This window comes from Dipodomys spectabilis, unplaced genomic scaffold (assembly GCF_019054845.1).
Source record: "Dipodomys spectabilis isolate Male_0828 unplaced genomic scaffold, ASM1905484v1 ptg000145l, whole genome shotgun sequence".
In the NCBI taxonomy this organism is placed as follows: Eukaryota; Metazoa; Chordata; class Mammalia; order Rodentia; family Heteromyidae; genus Dipodomys; species Dipodomys spectabilis.
The window spans coordinates 10,937,483-10,957,972 of record NW_024870822.1 but is presented as its reverse complement, the minus strand read 5'-3'; the positions used below and the strand labels follow the sequence as shown (position 1 = coordinate 10,957,972).

Here is a 20,490-nt window from a genome sequence, read left to right as displayed (position 1 = left end):
CTGAGTTGAAAAACTAATGGATTAACTACCACATAGGAGAGCCAATAATGTAGTGAAAACAATTATTTCTTTTTGTGGAAAATATGACAATCTCTTACAAAGTCATTTCACTATATCTCAGGAGGTACATAGCTTCTATCTCTATGACAGAAAGAGAAAATCAATTAAGAAACTATATAGATATATAGACTATTTTAATATATATTTACATATGTATGAAGATATATATGTATATATATTTCTAATATGCATTCTCAGGACAAGAACTTCATAGTTTCTTCATCTGAAAAATGTCAATTCATTAATTACCAGGAACAGCATTGTATTAATATTGCTGTTGGTTTTTATTACTATGATTATTGCTAAAAGCATTTCTTTGACCATAATGTACCTTTCACCGCCTCATCACTAGTTTTAATAGTTTCCCCTTCTGAAAAATCAGTTTTCATAAAATTTTTGTGCATGTTTCATTTGGACACACTGTGCACGAATGCAAGTATTTTAAGCCTGGTGGAATGAGGAAGACATTAGAAAGAGAAAGAAGGAAAGGTTTCTGTGGAAACACAAGTACCTTTTCTCTTTTCTTACCTGTATAACACTACCCATAAGAGATGCAAGCACCGCCATCGAGGTGCACATTATGCCAAACAGGAGACCTGAAAGAAAGAACATTCATGATAAACAATTTCCTCAGGAGATTCTTGGTTTCATATCATTCTTGTGCACACCCACCAGAGCTGTAACTGAAGGTAACTGCAAAGAGGAAAGTCCTCTTCTAGCAACCTGAGCCCAGGAGTGGCACTTACATAAACTATCTTCTGAGCCCAGGCTTTCTCACATAAGTCAGAGTGAACTAGAACAGAGCCTTGTGGGTGTCCTTTCTGGGATTTCAGAGGAAATATGCCATGCAGAAGAAACATGCAAAACAGAAAATGCCCAGGCAAATCCAGGCTGAATTCATGGAAACTAATTCTTGCTAAATCAGTGACCAGCAATGAGCTGAAAAAGTAGCTACTAAGCTTTTTGAAATTCAGTTGTTTAACTTTAACTTTTAATATGGCAAAAGAACACATACTCTACTTAAGAGACTGAAAAAATCTGAGAAGATTCTCTTTTTTTCCTTTTTAGTGAATTATTCATACTATTCATATTACACATCATTAATTTGTAAAAGGTGAAAGATTTATACAATCTGAAGAGAAACCAGAGTATGATACCATTATTTGTATACCACCATAAAGATGTGCTGCCACAAAGGGATTCTGAATATTGTCTGATTCTGAATATTGCCTCCTCCTGGATCCTAGTTCATTGAATGAGACTGGATGTACTTTTCTGTCATTCATAAAGATGATTTCTTCCTCCTCTTCCCCCTCCCCTTCCTCCTCTTCTTCCTCTTCCTCCTCTTCCTTCTCTTCCTCCTCCTTCTTCTCCTTCTCCCTCCTCTCCTTCTTCTTCTTCTTCTCCTTCTTCTTCTTCTTCTCCTCCTCCTCTCCCTCCTCCTCCTCCTCTCCCTCCTTCTCCTCCTCCTCCTCCTTCTTCTTCTTCTTTCCCCCTACTCTTCAAGTTCCTTTTCCCCTTCCTCTTCCTAGTCCTCCTTCTACTTCATTACCATGAGTTTACCTGAGAGATTGATTTCAGCAACCACATTTATGTATAAAGTTCATCTTGATTATCATCATCACCTCCACCCTCCTCCCTCTCCCTTTCTCAAACTAGTCCAATGAAGTTTTCTGTTCCATTTTCACACAAGTATGTAAAATATATGACAATATGCATCATCCTTCCTCCTCCTTGTTCATCTGATCCCACCACTAGTACCTACAAACTGGACAAAACATGTTTCAATTTCCTAACTTCTTTTTATTAAAGGACATCCTCCTTGCTCAATGGGGATTCTCAAATGTATCTCACACATGCATACAACATACTTTAGTCTGATTGACCACATACAATTCTGAGTACTTACTTATAAGTCTATATATTAGGTCTAAAATATTTGACCTTTGTCCTTCTGAGCCTGGCTTACTAACTTAAGATGAGGGAGTACAGATCTGTCTAGTTCCCTGTAAATGTCATGGTTTGTGTATTGATAATGCAGGGTGAAATGTCTTTTCATCTTCTGATGTTTTCTTCAATTTCTTTTTCAAGCCTTTATAGGTCACTGTAGGTATCTTTCAACTTTGTGGTTAGGCTTAGTGTTAGGTATTTCTTCTAGGCTATTGTGAATGGAAGGGATAGTAGGAGTAAAACAAAGGAGGGGGTAACAATGCTCAGTAGGAAATGTACTCATTACCTTACTCATGTAACTGTAACCCCTCTGTACAGTATCTTTACAATAAAACAGTAAAAAAAGAGAGATGTTCCTTATATTTATTGCTTCTTCTGAGCCTATTCTAAAGGATTTGAATTTTGTCAGTTGATGTATTTTCTGCATTTGTCATGATAATGTGATTGTGTTTATGCTTCATGTATGCTGAGCCAATTTTGCCTATCTGTAATGAAAACAACTTAATCATGGTATACAATTTTTTTGGTGAATGGTAAAAATCAGACTGTATTCTATTGACTTTTTGCATAATCATCAAAGAGAGATGCCCTCTTTAAAAACATTTTTTAAAAAAGGAAATCATTGTTTTTATATTTCTCTGTTTAAAATATATCTTAAAAGTGAATCAAATTCTCACAATTACTTATAAACTATAAAAATGGTGAGACAGTGTTAGATGTCTAAAGAGACACAAGAGACAGAACAAGAGAAAAATGACTTGTTTGTCTGAACATTCTCTGTCCAGCTCAGTTTTCAATGTAACTACTAATTTAATGCTATTAGATTATAACCATTTTATTAAATTATGACTGAACCCTTTACCAGTACTAGTGCAATGAAATGAAAACTGTTTGTCCCCAAAGGACACATAGTGTAAGAATAGACCACACATGAATCAGCTTGAACCCAAATTTACTCAAAATCAGTATAGAGGACTAATGCCTAGCACATAGTAGTGAAATGTGTTCGTCTCGATTAAAGCAAGTACTAAAATTTTCTCAGAAGCTCATCAGCTCAGGTGAATAGAAAATAATACATAAGCATCAGAAAAACCCCTGCTTCAAACCAATATGCCCAAGAGTATCTGAATGAAAGTAATGACTATCCAATTTTTATGAGCTCTAATGCTGAGAATGAGATACAGGCAATTTAAGTACTCACTTAGCAAATATGTAGTTGAAATCAATCTATCATTGTTTAAACATAAGTAGAAAGAAGAAAGAACTATGGAATCCATGAAAAAATAAAGTGAAACCAGTGAATATATATAGATGGAAAGCTCAAGTAAAGAATACAATTCTGAAAACAAGTTACTGACAGACCCAGTCTCAATATGCTGCAAGAATACATAGAATTTCACCTTTATGATAATTTTTTTAAAGGATACATAGATATTTTACAAAGCAAAGAAGTAGAGGTCAAAAAAAAGAAATCCAAGTAAGATATAACCCCAATAGATTTATATGAAGATAGATCCAGGCATGATAACAAAACACTAGGAAGGAACTTTTAAAAAGCATATGAGAGTTGACCAAGCAAGCAGTTCAACTGCTATCTATTAAGCAAAAAAATAATTAAAACATGTTTATAAAAATAATTAACAAATTTAATAGCTCCAAACTGTAGCATCCTGCATCTTTCAATGTATGTACAATTGACTCTTCCCATCCATAGGTTTGTATATGTAGATTCAAAATTGGGTCTGTACTGAATATGAACAGACTTTTGTTGGTGTTGTTGTTGGTCGTGGGACTTGAACTCTGGGCTGTCTGTCCCTCAGCTCTTCAGCTCAAGGCTAGCGTTCTACCACTTGAGCTACAGCACCACTTACGGTTTTCTGGTGGTTTTTTTTTTTTCATTTTTTTTTTTATTGTGAAAATACTGTACAGAGGGGTTACAATTACATGAGCAAGATAATGAGTACATTTTTTATCAAGCATTGTAGCCTCCTCCTTTGTTTCCCCTTCCCATCCCTTCCCATCCTCCCCCCGCCCCCCCCCCCACCTACCCAATCCTCCCCGCCCCTCCTCCCCCAACCCCCCACCCCTGCACCAAAGTTGTAAAGTTCGTTTTCGACATAACGACTTGTACATCTCATTGTTGCAATGGGTCCACCTGTATCCCTATTTAAACGATTTGTTTTTCCCCTTCCCCTCCTCAAATTATACTGACATTAAATACAGTGAAAGCAGGGGTTATACTGTGGGGAAGGGGCATACAAAGCAACAAAGTATTGGAGATAAGAGTTTCATGCACTTTTTTGCCGGGGCTGGCTTTGAACGGTGATCCTCAGATCTCAGCCTCCTGAGTAGCTAGGATTACAGGTGTGAGCCACCGGCCCCCAGCTATGAACAGACTTTTATTCTTATCATTACTCCATAAACAATAAAGAACAGTGACTATCTACAAAGCATCTATATTGTATTGAGTATTAAAGTAGTCTAGAGATAATTTATATTATATGGGAACAAGTGTATAGGTAAAATAAGACACCTGAATGTTCACATAATTTAATATCCACAGAGGGCTGTTAGAAATAATCCTTGTGACTGCTAAGGGTCCTAATGTTTAAAAACAAAACAAAATGAGGCAAAACAAAAAGAACAGAACCTTTGAGGAATGAATAGATGTTACACTGCTCAGTATTATAAAAGAATAAACTACTCATAAGCACTACAAAGCCACATTCTGAAGCCAGATGGCATTTAGAATTGCAATTGAAAAATAATTTAAGGAATATACAAATGTCCCTGTAGATGAAAGAATTCTATATTTTGTATCATTGTTTATAAATAATATTTATAAATAATATTTATTGTTAATATTTATTATTTATTATTTATTAAAACCAGAAATAATAAATGATGTTAGAAAATGGTTCTCCATATAAAATGACAATTTAGAACCTTATATTAAGTCGTAATCAAATATACAAGTATATTGAATAATAAATATGAAATACATCCTGGCGTTAGTGGCTCATGCCTATAATCCTAGCTACTCAGGAGGATAAGATCTGAGGATCGCAGTTCAAAGCCAGCTGGCTTTGAAAGCCGGTGAGACTTTATCTCCAATAAACCGCTAGAGAACTGAAAGTGGCGCTGTGGCTCAAGCGGTAGAGAGCTAGTCTTGAGCTGAAGAGCACAGGTACAGTACCCAAGCCCAGAGTTCAAGCCCCACGACTGACAAAAATAAATAAATAAATAAATAATACAAAAGCATTTGTCCTCTATATGAAATTTTGTAATTGGGTTTTAAGTAAGAAATACATATAAGTGTAGAAAATGAGAGGAAGTAAAATAAAATGATACATATATTTGGTCAACTATAAAATTGAAATTTCTGCATTTCCAAATTAAACTGTAAAAATTAATTTAGGAGCTACTTTGCAAGAGACAAAGTCCTTATTTTGAGTATTTATGAAGAGAATTTAAAGCAATAAATGTAAAAGTTTCTATCAACAAATACATAGAAAATGTGTATAGATTCTCTCACCAAAAGAGAAATAAGAGTTAAAAATGTGAAAAATATTTAAATTCACTATAAATTTTGAAAGAATTATTAAGGCCAAAAATATGCTGATGTCTTTTTCCCATTAATTTAGGTATTTTCAAACATACTTAATATGAAACACACAGAAATATGTCACATATAACTATTAATTTATCCTTCAAAATAATCTTTCTTAGTATGCATAAGAAGATTACATAAATTAGTATTATTTAAACTTGTAATTTACATTGGGAAATTTGTACTGTATGAAATAATGAACATGCAATCAAAAGTTTATCTATGGGGATTGATATTATGGTGCTTCAAGAACTTAAAAAATAAGAAATTTATAAAATAGCATATGATAAGCAAATACTTCATTTAACAGAATATGGTACTGTTATTCAAATACAATATTTCCAAAGAATACATACTGATGATGAAAGTGCTCTCTATAATTTGCCAAGAGCCAAAAAAGAACAAAATTGGACAGAAATAATTTTATATACATAGTCAGAAACTTTACATGGATTTTCTACACTAAATAAATGTAGTGTCCAATATATTTACAATGAAAAAGGAGTAAGCCTCATAAAACTATAATTCAATATTATAACTGCTCCAGTAATTATAATCATGAAATGAAATTCTATAATCAAACAAGGAGCAATTATTCTTTAGATGAAGTTACCAGGTGTTTGGTTTTAAGAGAGAATCCTTTTTAAAAAATGAATGTGGCAAGAAAAATGTCTGTGACTTCATTTGACCAAGTGGACGGCCATATTGAACAGAACATCTCCCCAGGGAGAATGGCTAATGTGGTCAGCATAGCGTGATCAGAAAATGTGGATATAATGAGTCTGGAGCAGTAGACTGAAAATTCAACCAGTATAAAAGGAATTAGCTAGTCTTTCCTCCCCATTAACCTCCTAGTGGTGTCTGAGAAAGTGTGAGAATCTCTATGTGAGAGTCTCCATGGATGTTGATAGCCACCTATGCCAGCTAGGGCATCCTAAACAGCACATGCAGGATTTTGACACATACCCACTGTACATTCATGAAATAGAATGGAAGAGTCACCAGATGTACCTACATAAGCCTTTACTGATCCAAGTGCTTTTCTTGTCAGAGAGATGGGGAAAACAGGTCTTGACAAAATCCTCAAAGGTCACTGTTGCTAAAGCATTGATGCTGGCAGCCACTGTGCTAAGGGAGAGAAAAGCAACAATGTAATCCACATTAAATGAGGCTTTGCTATATCAGCAGGCCCTGTCTTCTAGGCCTGATAGACAAGAAGGGCTTTCTGTGAAACAGATGCATACATGTCTAAAACTTCAAAGAAATGATATGGCCCTTTTGTTCATTGTTTAAAGCTTATTTGGTGGAAATTCTCTTTCAATTCTTCCACAAATTTTATGAAAGAAATATGAATTTCATTCTCTGACTTCCATTAATTTACAGAACGCTTGTGTATGTGTGTGTGTGTGTGTGTGTCTATAAGAGAGACAGAAAGACTGAAAGAGACAGAGTGAGAGACAGAGAGATAGGGAGAGCACTCATATTTAGGCTGGAGGGAAGAACAAAAGAAGTACCTATCTTAGCCCCATTGATGTTGTCACAATTAATTAATAACTCATCTAATAACTTAGTTATGTATCTGTTTATTCATTCTGGGTAGGCATCATAAAATGTGAATAGGAATAAGACAAATCTTATTCTAGTTAGAACACAGACATTGAACAACCAATGACACAAATGATTACAGTTGTGAAATTGTTATAAAAGGAAGCAACAAAGCTCTGTGAGAGAAGCTTCTAACAGAGATTTAAACTGATAGTTGAAAATTCTCTCGGGGCTGGGAAGGTGGCTCAGTGGTAGAGCGCGTGCCTTGCATGCCTGAGTCCCTGGGTTCGATTCCTCAGCACCACATAAGCAAAAAGAAAAAAGCCGAAGTGGCGCTGTGGCTCAAGTGGTTATGCGCTAGCCTTGAGCTGAAGAGCTGAGGGACAGTGCCCAGGCCCAGAGTTCAGGCCCCATGACCGGACCCCCACTCCCCCCAAAAGAAAATTCTCTCTTAAGAAGTAACCATTAAGAAAGACACTGAAGGAATTTGGGCAAAGTTGGGGAAAGCATGGTCAAAGATGAAAATTACAAAAATATGAGTTGAGATGGAAGGGAGCTTGCTGTAGTACACAACCTAAACCCACAATTATGGCCGAAATACAATCAAAGCAGAAAAAATGGAGGGGCAATTAGACTGGGAAGTAGTAAACCCAAATTGGGTTCAAGTTCTGCTTTACGGTGGATGTGGCATATGTTTCCTTTGGGACTTTCCAATCAAGTTTAGTTTTATTAGGAGCAAAACTGAATTAGGAGTGTGAACACTTGAAAGTTCTTTGCAGAATAACATGAAAGTATATATTCCATGCTGCAGGAACCAGAGATATATAATCTACTAAAATGTAACAAATTATAGCATTGTTATACCAAGCTAAATTATACAAAATTAAAGCATTGCAAAATCACAACCCAGAGATTCTGTCCTCTAAAGTACATAACAAATAATTCCTGTTTTCACATTGTCTGTCACTGATTTCAAAGCACAATTATACAGAAAATAAACAGAAGTACTCTTATTGGGTAAAAAAGAACAATTAAAAGACATTTGTTGATTTGAACAAAGTTAAAGCTTTAAAAAGTGTGGTGTTATGGGCTCACACCTAGATATTCAAGAGGCCTAGCTCTGAGGATCGTGACCAGAAGCTAGCCTGGACAGAAAAGGCTATGAGACTTGTATCTCAACTTAACCAGCAAAAAGCAAGAAATAGCAATGTGGCTCAAATAGTAAAAGATCAGCTTTTGGAGAAAAGGCCAAGGGAGAGCATCAGACCCTGTCATATTCTCTCAATATGGTACAATTACTGCTGACAGATACAAAATAATGGAGCTTGTTCATGGACTGAAATCTCCAGAACTCAAAACCAACATATACCTTGCATTTTATTGTTTTGAAAATACTATGATAATAAAAGGAAAGGTCTAGATTTAGAGGGAAAACTAGGCTTATATCCTGCTTCACAATTTATTAACATCATGGAGAAGAAATCTACTAAAGTCTCAGGATCCTAAGCTGCAGTAATATGATAATATTAGTAATGTTGATAATATTAGTAATCTTTTTTTTTCAGTCATGGGGCTTGAACTCTGGACCTAGGCACTATCCCTCAGCTCTTCAGCTCAAGGAGAGCATTCTATCATTCGAGCTACACTGCCACTTCCAATTTTCTGGTGGTTTATTGGAGATCAGAGTCTCACAGACTTTCCTGCTCAGGCTGGTTTTGAACTGTAATCCTCAGATCTCAACATCCTGAGTAGATAGGATTACAGGCATGAGCCACCAGCACATCCGACAGTAATCTTTCTCACGTGCTGCCTGACATCACTTTTAAGCAAAGTAGTGAGTACATCAGTTAACGTGTTAGAGTTAATCATTAGCACCATCACTCTTTGTTTTCCCATCATCATCATCTTCATCATCATCATCATCATCATCTTCATCATCATCATCATTATAATCATCATCATCATCTCATCATCTTTTGTCCATCCATATACTAACCTCAGCGTTCCACTAAAGGCACTAGCCACAAAAATTCCTGGAAGTCCGGGCATAGTTTCAAATATCTCCATAACAAAATATGGCATCAGCTAAAGAGAAAACATATGGAGAGAGAGAAAGAGGAAGCTGAATATATGAGTAAAGAAATGGTGACTGATAGCCACTCCTGAGCATATTGTCTGTAAATGGGGTTTATATAACCACATTTAATGTACTATATTGACATCATGTTTATTTAACTCATGCAGGTAAACTAGGGGCCAAGGTATAAAGGCAGCATCAACCAACAGAGCTATGGGTTCAAACCTCTTCTCCCTGGATTGTCTAGTTTTAGGCCTTGTGTTCAAGGAAAAGCTGAGCTGTCCTCATTTCACATGTACACTCCCCTCATTAGAACTTTGCATTTGTTATATTACTCAGAAGTAAAAAAGCCAAGGCCTTGGAATTTGGGAAGTGGCTGCAGGTGCAGAGAAAACAAGAACTATTACCCAACCATGTCCAGAATTTCAGTGATTCTTGTCATTCCCTGATGAAATCAAAGAAATTTATACCTGGTCTGGTGCTGAGATAATGCCGGAAGTCCAAGGGTCACAGTCTTTGAAGTAGGAGTACATGATTAATCCAGAGAAGACAGCACAGAACAAAATGATCCAGAGACCCAACAAATTAAAATATAAGGCACTAGAAAAGAACACAGGGGATTACTGATAAGTGTTATGCCATGCCATATTGTGGTCAGGTCATTACCAAAGACCTTAGGAAAGTGTTTTCAATTTATTTTGTTCTTGATCATTCCTGAAGAAACATATTTTACACATATTTTATACTTTTTTATACATTTATGTGGGGCATTCTGTTTCAAAGTAATTAATGAATAAGATAATGTTTACATGGGTTTTCTTTTTACATAGGGACCTTTTCCCTTCAAAATCTCAAAATACATACAAACCACATTACATAACTTTATTTTACTTTAGTGATATGTGCCTACAATCCCAGCTACATGGAGTTTGAGGCAGGAAGTTCTCTTAAACTCATGAGCTTGAGGCCAGTCTAGCAAGACAGGAGACTCTGTCTCAGAGATATAGGGGGAGTCTGAAGGAAGATGGTGGAGAACCTGGGAGCTTAAGAAACTCTCAGGTAGAAACCAGTTTTAGTGTTGCAGTGAAAAGTCCAAGGCTAGAGATTCACACCAAGTGAGCCATCATAGTAAAGAGAGTTTGGCCAGAAAGGAAAAAATTCAGGCAGTTTCCTTAAGGAGACAGATTTGGGCACTGGCCAGTGTCCATGGCGGTGGCAGTGGCAGCTGCAGCTACCGTATCAAAAGAGAGAGCAAGGGGAAAAGGCACCAAAACAGTGTGGGAGTGGATTCTACTCACCGCCAGCAAGACCTGACAAGAAGAGGAAATTGTCATCTTGCTGACCACAGACAGTCACACACTGTGGACGGCCCAGAAACCAAGGGAAAGGCATGAAATGAATATCACACAAGACATCCTCACTCCTTTTCATGGAGCAGCAGTGGGAAAGTAGACCCTCCCTACCACCATCTTTGATACTGACAAAGACCGGCCATCTCAGCTAGCCTCAACTCAGGTCTTGGAAGAAGACAATAGGAGCAATTCAACAGGTCAAAGGAACTTGCCCTTCCCAGGCAGAGATAGCTCTGCCCATGGAGGAGTGACTTTCTTCATCAGATAAACAGAGCCAGAGGTTGCCCCACCCCCACTGCAGTACATGCAGCAGACCCAGCTGAAGGAGGGTAAAAGAAAAAAAAATGAAAACTTGGTAAGCATAAATCCTGAGAATGGCTCCAGGCTGGGCTGTGTGAGTATCTCAGGAGCTAGCCCTTCAGGGAAAAGTTACTGATTGCTGACAGGCCTCAAACCTACCCACAATCTAGCCCCATCACAGCAACTCCAGGCTAGAGGAAACAGCCATCTCCCTCTTTTATTATACTCAAAGCATATCACCTTCCCACTAAACTAGTCTGGGAGGAGGGCTATAAAGTCCCTGTAAGACAGAGCTTCCTTCTGCCTGCTCAAACAAACTGATTTAAGAAACCAGTCAAGCCACAGGAAAACCAAACACCACAAACAAACCAGATACTCCACTAAGAGACTGGTTACAGACACAGGAGAGACACAAGATTCCCCTACTTACCCCCCCCCCCAAAAATCGAAGAACTCTTTTTTTTCCTAATTTTTAAGTTTTTAAAAAATGTTTTCTACTTGTTTCATATTTTTATCTTAGGTTTTGTTTTTTCCCTCTTTTTACTCTTTTGGTTCTTTTTTTTGCTTTACTTAATTGCTATTCTGTTCATCCCCAGAAATACACCTGTCTTCAATTATTAGACCTTATCCTTCATTGTGTACAAACGTTATTCAGATATTGATTACTTAATTCACAAACTCCCAGCCTTAACTCCTTTAATTGTAGTATTACTTCTTTATACTTATATAATTTTAAGTGTTTCATTTTTCTATTTTTCATTTTCCCTTTTTCTTTATTTCTCTTCTTTACTTCTATCCTTTTCCTCACTTCTATCCTTTTCCTCTCTCTGAATTTATGTCTTGGTTATATTCCCACTCTCCCTTCCCTTCCCACATTTCTCTAATCTCATTTTCACCTCACAATTCTCCTAAACCTATTAATTTCTGACCTTCTGACTCCTTCTTTGATTTTCTTAGTCCACTGATCCCTAGTTGTGTGTTGTTGAATTAGATTGTATCTGTATTCATTTTGACTAGGTCAAACAATATGTGCAACTACAAGATTCTGGTTGATACTTGCCTTAAAATAGTGTTCTATTGCAGAAGTCATTTTTCTTTCATACCCAAATGGGCAGAACAAGGCAGAGAAACATAAGAAAAATGGCAAGTCCAGATATCTCAACTCCTGTTCATGATAATCAGGCAACAGAGCAGTTAATGAATAATCAAGAAGAAAGTTTCAAAAATGCTCTATTGGGCTGGAAAGGTGGCTCAGTGGTAGAGCGCTTGCCTTGCATGTATGAGGCCCTGGGTTCAATTCCTCAGCACCACATAAGCAAAAAAGAAAAAAAAGCTGGAAGTGGTGCTGTGGCTCAAGTGGTAGAGCACTAGCCTTGAGCTGAAGAGCTGAGGGACAGCACCCAGGCTCAGAGTTCAGGCCCCATGACCAGACGCCCCCCCCCCCCAAAAAAAATCTCAGCCTCCTGAATGGCTAAGATTACAGGTGGGAGCCACTGGTACCTGGTTCAAATAGATTGGGCTGGGAAGGTGGCTCAGTAGTAGAGCACTTGCCTTGCATGCTTGAGGTCCTGGGTTCGATTCCTCAGCACCACATAAGCAGAAAAAAAGCCGGAAGTGGCACTGTGGCTCAAGTGGTAGATTGCTAGCCTTGAGCTGAAGAGCTGAAGGAGAGCACCCACGTCCAGAGTTCAGACCCCACAACTGGACCTCCCAAAAAAAATGCTCTAAAAGCACTACTGGTAAACATGATGAATGAAATAGAATCTGCAAACAGAGGCTGGATCAATCCATGGAGGCCACAAAGGGAATTCTGAATGAAGTCCAACAGGAGGAAAAGGAGTCCAATGAAACTATAACTATCCAACTAAGGAATTTGAGAATGAACACTGAAAACCAAATTAAGGAGGTAAAGAAGTCCATACAAGATCTAAAACAAAACTCCAACAAAGAATTTGAAACAAGTACTCAAATCTGACCAATTAGAAGGAAAAGAAATAAAAAAACAATGTAGAAAGTAGGTTAGACCATGCAGAAGATTGAAGGCAGCCTAGACATTATAGAGAAAGAACAGACAAGAATTCAAGACAAATCCAAGAAATATGATCTATTCAACATTTAGAAGACATCATCAGAAGGCCTAATTTAAGTAAAATGGGTGTAGAGGAGGGGCTAGACACAGAAGCTAAAGGTCTAGGAAATTTATTTACAGGATCCTAGCGCAGAACTTCCCAAACATGCAAAAAGATAGGCCCATTCAGATGCAAGAAACTTTAGAACCCCAAATAAACCAGACCAAAACAGGACATCCCATTGTCACATTGTAATCTGCAGAGGATCAATTGAGACCATGGAAAGGATCCTTAAAGTTGTCAGAGAAAAAAAGCTCAATCATTTATAAAAAGAAACCAATCAGAATAACTTCAGATTTCTCAGCAGAAACCATGAAAGCAAAAAGAGCCTGGAATGATGTATGCACACCCTAAAGACAAACAACTATCAACCATGAATACAGTACCCAGCTAAACTCTCCTTCACAATGCAAAGTAAAATAAAAACCTTCCATAGCAAATAAAAATTGAAACAATATATCTCCTCCAAACCAGCCCTACAAAAGATATTTAAAGATGCCCTGCACATAGAAGACCAACAAGTACATGATAAAGGCCAAGAAACAGCCCCCCAACAGAGAATCAAGAGTCATAGGAAGATCCCAGTTGTCATAGCCCCCAAGAAGGTGGATAACATGGCAGGAATTACCAAACACCTCTCAGTCCTAACTCTCAACATTAATGAACTTAACTCTTCAATTAAGTGACATATTGTCTAGTTGGGTCAAAAAGAAATATCCTTCCATCTGCTGCCTTCAAGAGTCACACCTTGCCCACAAAAACAAACATATTCTGAAAGTGAAAGGCTGGAATAAAAAAAAAAAAAAACGGCCCCCATAAGCAAGCAGGAGTTGGAATCTTAATAGCAGATAAAATAGACTTCAAATTAAATTTAGTGAGAAGAAATAAAAAAGGTCATTAGATACTAATTAAAGGACCTCTCCTTCAGGAGGATATTACAATTCTAAATATCTATTCACCAAATAAAGGAGCACCCAAATTTATCCAAGAAACACTACTTCCTCTCAAATCTCACATAGTTCCAAAGACAATAATTGTTGGAGACTTTCACACACCACTATCCCCATTGGATAGATCACCTCGCAAAATCCCAACCGAGAAACTTTGGATCTAAACAACATCATAGGTCAACTAAACTTTATAGACATCTACCTAATTTTTCACCCAGAAACATCAAAATGCATGTTCTTCTCAGGAGGACATGGAACATTCTTCCAAAACAGACCACATTTTAGGTCACAAAGCAAATCTCTCCAAATTCAGAATCAGAAATTATACCCTGCATTCTCTCAGATCACAAGGGAATAAAATTAGAATTCAACACCAAAAGCCACCAAAGAAAATCCTGCAAGGAGGCTAAACGACAAACTGAACCATTAGTGGGTTATGGAGGATATTAGAAAGAAAATTCAAATGTTTTAACAAAAAAATGAACACACAAATTACCAGCTTCTCTGGAACACAGCAAAGGCAGCAGTCAAAGGCATGTTTATAGCTCTGGGTTCCTATATCAACAAATTGGAGAGATCTCAAACCAACAATTTAATAAGGCACCTGAAGCTCCTTGAAAAAGAGCAATAAACTAAATCCCAATGCAATAGATGGAAACAAATAATTAAAATTAAATCAGAATTAAATGAATTAGAGTCAAAAATCACAGAAAGAATCAACAAAACAAAGAGTTGGTTCTTCGAAAAAAAATAACAAATTGACAGACCCTTAGCAAATCTTATCAGAAAAAGAAGAGAACCCACCCAGATAAACAATCTCAGAAATGAGAATGAAAGCATCACACAGAAACAACCAAGATTCAAACATTATAAGGGAATACTTCTCAAACATTTATGATAATAAGTTTGAGAATCTGGAAGAAATGAATGAATTTCTACCAAATATAGACATGACCTAACTAAACCAAGATGATGTAAACCAACTTAACAGACCCATATCAAGCATCAAAATAGAAATAGCAGTAAGAGACCTCCTCCCCAAGAAAAGCCCAGGACAGGATGGATTTACAGCTGAATTCTACAAAGCCTTCAAAGCAGAACTCACACCAAAACTCCTCCAACTCTTCAATGAAATTGAAAGTAAGAGTTACTACCAAACCCTTTGTATGAAGCCATCATAACCCTCATCCCAAAACCAGGCAGGGACTCATAAAAGAAAAAGAACTATAGACCCATTTCTTTGATGAACATCAATGAAAACTTCTCAACAAAATTTTGGTCAATCGACTTCAACAACTCATCAAAAAAAAATCATACACCAGGATCAGACAGGATTCATTTTAGGGGTGCAAATCTGGTTCTAAATATGCAAATCAATTAATATTCATCACATCAACAAGGACAAGCATAAGAACCACATGATTATCTCAATATATGCAGAAAAAACTTTGGCAAGATCCAACACCCCTTTAAGATAAGAGTTCTGAAAAAAACTAGGAAGCCATGGAACATTCCTCAACATAATAAAGGCTGTGTATGAGAACCCTACAGCCAAGAATATGCTTAACGGTGAAAAGCTAAAGCCATTTCCTCTAAATTCAGGAATGAGACAAGGATATCCACTCTCTCCACTTCTCTTCAACTTAGCATTAGAATGCCTGGTTAAAGCAGTAAGACAAGATGCAAATAAAGGGGATCCAAATAAGGAAAGCTGAAGTAAAACTCTCCCTCTGCAGATGACATGATATTGTATTTCAAAAACCCCATGGACTTCACTCCCAAGTTACTCTGCAACTTTTGCAAAGTAGCAGGGTATAAAATTAACCCTCAAAAATCAATGGCTTTTCTGTATGCTAACAATGAGAAGAGCTTGGCTGAAATCAAGAAAGAAAGTCTTTTGTAATAGCCCCACAAAAAAAAATACTTAGGAGTTAACTAAAGAAGTGAAGGACCTCTATAGTGAAAACTTTTAAAACCTGAAAAAGGAAATTAAAGCAGAACTAAAGAAGTGGAAAAACTTCCCATGCTCCTGGATTGGGAGGATTATCATTGTGAAACTGGCAATACTGCTAAATGCTATCTACAAATTCCAGGTGATACATATCAGTATTGCAACCTCATTCTTCAATGAAATAGAAGAAGCAATCCAAAAATTCATAGGAACAATAAAAGACCCCATATAGCAAAAACAATCCTTAGTATAAAGAACAGTGCTGGAGTAATGTCAATACCAAACTTTAAACTATAGCACAAAGCCATAGAAATCAAAACAGCTTGGTACTGGCACAAGAACAGACCTGAGGACCAATGGAATAGAACTGAAGACCCAGAAATGAACCGATAGACTTATAGGCACCTAATCTTCAGTAAGGGAGTTTAAAAAAATAGAATGGAAGAAAGACAGCCTTTTCAATAAATGGTGCTGGCAAAATTGGTTAATCACCTGTAGAAAACTAAAGCTAGATCCTTATAGATCACCCTGCATCAGAATCAATTCCAAATGGATCAAAGACCTCGAAGTAAAAGCAGACACCCAGCAAACATTACAGGAAGGAACAAGAGAAACCCTAGATCTCCTTGGCACAAGCCAAAATTTTCTTAGTAAAGACCCAGAAGCAAAGAAAGGTTGGACAAATGGGATTGCATGAAACTGCAGAGCTTCTGCATGGCAAAGGACATAGCTAGCAAGATCAATAGAAAGCCCACACATTGGGAGGAGATCTTCACTAGCCATACAACAGAAAAGGGCCTCATATATAAAATATACTTAGAACTCAAAAAATTAAATTCTCCAACAAATCCTTAAAGAAACAACTGTCCGATTAATAAGTGGGCTAAAGACTTAAAGAGACTTCTCTAAAGAGGAAATAAGAATGGCCAATAGCTACATGAAGAAATGCTCAGCTTCTCTAGCCATAAAAGAAATGCAAATCAAAACAACATTGAGATTCTACCTCACCCCAGTTAGAATTGCTATAATGAAGAAATCTAGTAACAACTGATGCTGGAGGGGATGTGACCAAAAGGGAACCCTCTTGCCTTGTTGGTGGGAGTGTAAACTTGTTCAACAACTTTGGAAAGCAGTATGGAGGTTCCTCCAAAGACTAGACATTTGCCCAAACGATCACACACAAGGCCATACTAAAGCTATCAGCACAACTATGTTTATCACAGCATTATTTACCATAGCTAAGATATGGAACCAAACCAGATGCCCCTCAGTAGATGAATAAGAAAATGTAATATATATATTTATATATATATATATATAAATAGAGAGAGAGAGAGAGAGAGAGAGGAATTCTATGCCTCCAGCAGAAAGGATGACACCACCTCATTTTTTTAGGAAATGGAAAGGCTTGGAAAAATGTATACTAAGTAAAGTAGGCCAGGCCCAAAGAAACATAAGTCCCATGGTTTCCCTTATTTGCAATAACTAGTACATGCCTAGGACAAGCAGATGAGGTCAAAAGCTATGTATATATGATGACTTCAGCTAAATGAACCCCAAGATAGGGACCACAAATATCTTTTTTTTCTTTCTTGCTATTGTTTCTAACATTTATAATGTACCATTTGATTTTTTGTTTCATTGTCTGTTCCTCCCCCATGGTATAACCCCTGTTTTCACTGTATTTGATGTCGGTGTCCTGCATCTTGTATATACACTTCTCTAATTTTGGGAGGGGAAGGGAAAAAACAAAATGCTTAAATAAAGATACAGGTTGACCTATTGTAACAATGAAATGTACAAGACACTATGTTGAAAATGAACTTTACAACTTTGGGGGGCAGGTAGTTGTGGAGGTGGGAGGGAAGGAATGGTAGGGGGAAAACAAAGGAGAAGGCAGCAATAATGACCAATAGGAAATGTACTCATTACCTTGCTCATGTAACTGCAACCCCTCTGTACAGCAATTTTACAATAAAAAAAAAACACTAAAAAATGATGATGCTAAATGAAATGAACCCCAAGATAGGAACACAAGAGGTTTTATCTTTCTTGCTGGTGTTTTTAATGTTCTGTGTGATTTTCTTGCTTCTTTTGTATATTTTGCCCCCATAGTATAACCCCTGTTTTCACTGTATTTGATTCTGGTGCCCTGAATCTTGTATATACATTTTTCAAATTTGGGGAGAGGAAGGGAAATAACAAAATGCTGAAATAATGATACAGGTTGACCCATTGTAACAATGAAATGTACAAGACACTATGTTGAAAAAGATCTTTACAGCTTTGGTTCGGGAGGAGATGGTGGGAGGTGTTGGGGAGGTGGGGAGGGAAGGGATGATAGTGAAAAAAAAAGGAGGGAGTAACAATGCTCCAGAGGAAATGTACTCATTACCTTACTCATGTAACTGTAACCCCTTTGTGTATTATCTTTATAATAAAATGTTTAAAAAATTTAAAAAGGAGAAGTGAAATATGTATAATCAAAAGGCTAGAATTAACAATCAACATTTCCCTCCTCCTCCAAAGGATTCTTCTCTTTATAGATTTTTTTCAACTTAGTCTTTAAACAATATTTTAAATGAGGTTTAACTTCAAATGAATTTCAGGATCAAAGTCATATGTATTTTTAGTAAAGCAGCTGCTTGATAAAGAGATGATCATGAGTGTGTGTATGTGATTCGTTATACTGTCTTTTATTGTAACAAGATTTGAATATGTTAACAGTATATGACAGAATGATGGATAATGCATTCACTTCTTTCCTGAGTTATCAAATACATACATATATATGTATAGACATATATATGTCATAACTCATAATTCTCCATTTGGAACTCAACTTATCAAATATTGGAATCATTTCCAGACGCTTTTATGATTTATTCAGTGAAAATAAGAAATAGAATACTGAAATGGTTTAAAAATTATGTAAGTATAAAAGGTAGTCAGTGTAACTCTTCTCTAAAAGTTTAGGGTATCCTCACCAGGCTAGAGTTGTTGTAGACTTGGGCAGTAGCATTGAAATGAAGCGCCATTTGTGAACTAGTACTGAAATGCTTTTGGGTCTCCACCATAGAGCACCTAATATCTTTTGATGCTTGACAGAGCTATACAACTGTGCTTCCTCCATTTCCTTCAATGGCAGCAGGCCTGGTCTGAGTTAGAGAGGCCATAACCCCATTACAGTTTACCATACCACACTACCTTACTTTTTTTCTTTTCTAATTTGTCCTTAGAAATCTAGAAACTTGGAAAACATGTATAATGAGCCTGTAGGATTTCTTAGCAGACAAAGACATGTCTCAGAAGAGGTTATAACTTTGTTGATTCGCAAATAAAAAATTGAAGCTTAATTAGAGTTTTTACTTGTCAATTAAAGAAGGCTGAAACCTAAGGCTAGGCAATGGGAAAATGATAACCAACTGATTGCACAAGGGACTTTTCAGAAGAAAGAACTAAATAAGGAAGCTGTTTTAACAGCAAGCAGTCAAAACAAATTCTTTTGCTTTACTTCTGAGTCTGTGCTGTAAAAGTTCTGTCCTGTGCCACTGAAGTGGCTTCCCAGACAGCTTCTGTTTCCACATGTCTAATTTCTGAACTGTTGATTGCTCAAATAAACTCTTTAAAAAAGTGTATTGTGGGATAAGCATGGCAGTGAATACCTGTAATCCCGACTACTCAGGAGGCAGGGCTAAGGTGATATAGGTTGAAGCCTAGCCCAGGCAACAGCACAAGAAACTAAACTAAAGCACAAAGGGCCAGTGGTATCACTCAATGCTATAACACTAACTTAGCACATATAACATCCTGATTTCAAACCCTTGTAACCACAATTAACACTGTAGTATTCCTTAAGTTACCTTTTAACACATGAAAAATTAATAGTTGAAGAGACCACACCATGTAGTAACTAGGCATTCCTATTCAGATTTTACTTTCAAAGAAAATAGAAATTAGTCGTCTCATGGAAACTAAGAACAAAACACAAATTCCAATCATCATTGCATTTCTATCCACCATACTTAATTGAGCATTGTAATTTCTTAATAAAAGAAAGCCAATCACAAATGCAGGTAGACTTCAGATTAGCCTAGAGTTCTGCCACTTCTTTGTTAATAAGAGAATGTCTGTTTGCCTCAAAGAGTTTTTGAAAAAGTGAAATAAATATCTCCATTGAGCTCCCTCTTTCCTATACATGTAAAAACCATATTAAGAGCTCTAGAAAGTAAGAGAAAATGAAATGCTTTTCCTAACCAACAACTTACAGCTTAGCTTGCTTTTCTGTTTTGCAAGAAATGCATCTCTGGATGGTGGATTGATTAACTCCATAGACTCCAAGCCATGTAAATGTTCCTCCCACTGAGATTGTCCAAAATGTGTGCCGTCGGAGAGGATCCACATCAAAACTATGAGACAGAAAGAAGCTGATTTTTTAATGTACTATTAAATAATAGTAAATGAATTTTTGTTTCTTTTGTATGTTCTTCCCCTTATGGTATATCTCCTGTTGTCACTGTTTTTGATTTTTGTACCCTGCATCTTGTGTATACATTTATCTAATTT

At 36.8% G+C, this 20,490-nt stretch overlaps 1 protein-coding gene across 1 annotated transcript in view; it reads right to left on the bottom strand.

Annotated features, from left to right (window-relative positions):
• Slc5a12 (solute carrier family 5 member 12) overlaps positions 1-20,490 on the bottom strand; it is a 52,177-nt gene that overhangs the window by 15,671 nt on the left and 16,016 nt on the right. Inside the window, exons 7-11 of the mRNA XM_042691329.1 lie at positions 20,193-20,333; positions 9,713-9,842; positions 9,162-9,250; positions 6,636-6,748; positions 589-656 (exon numbers count right to left, since the gene is read on the bottom strand). Of these exons, the coding sequence (XP_042547263.1) occupies positions 589-656; positions 6,636-6,748; positions 9,162-9,250; positions 9,713-9,842; positions 20,193-20,333 (541 nt within the window). The remainder of the gene's footprint in view (positions 1-588; positions 657-6,635; positions 6,749-9,161; positions 9,251-9,712; positions 9,843-20,192; positions 20,334-20,490) is intronic.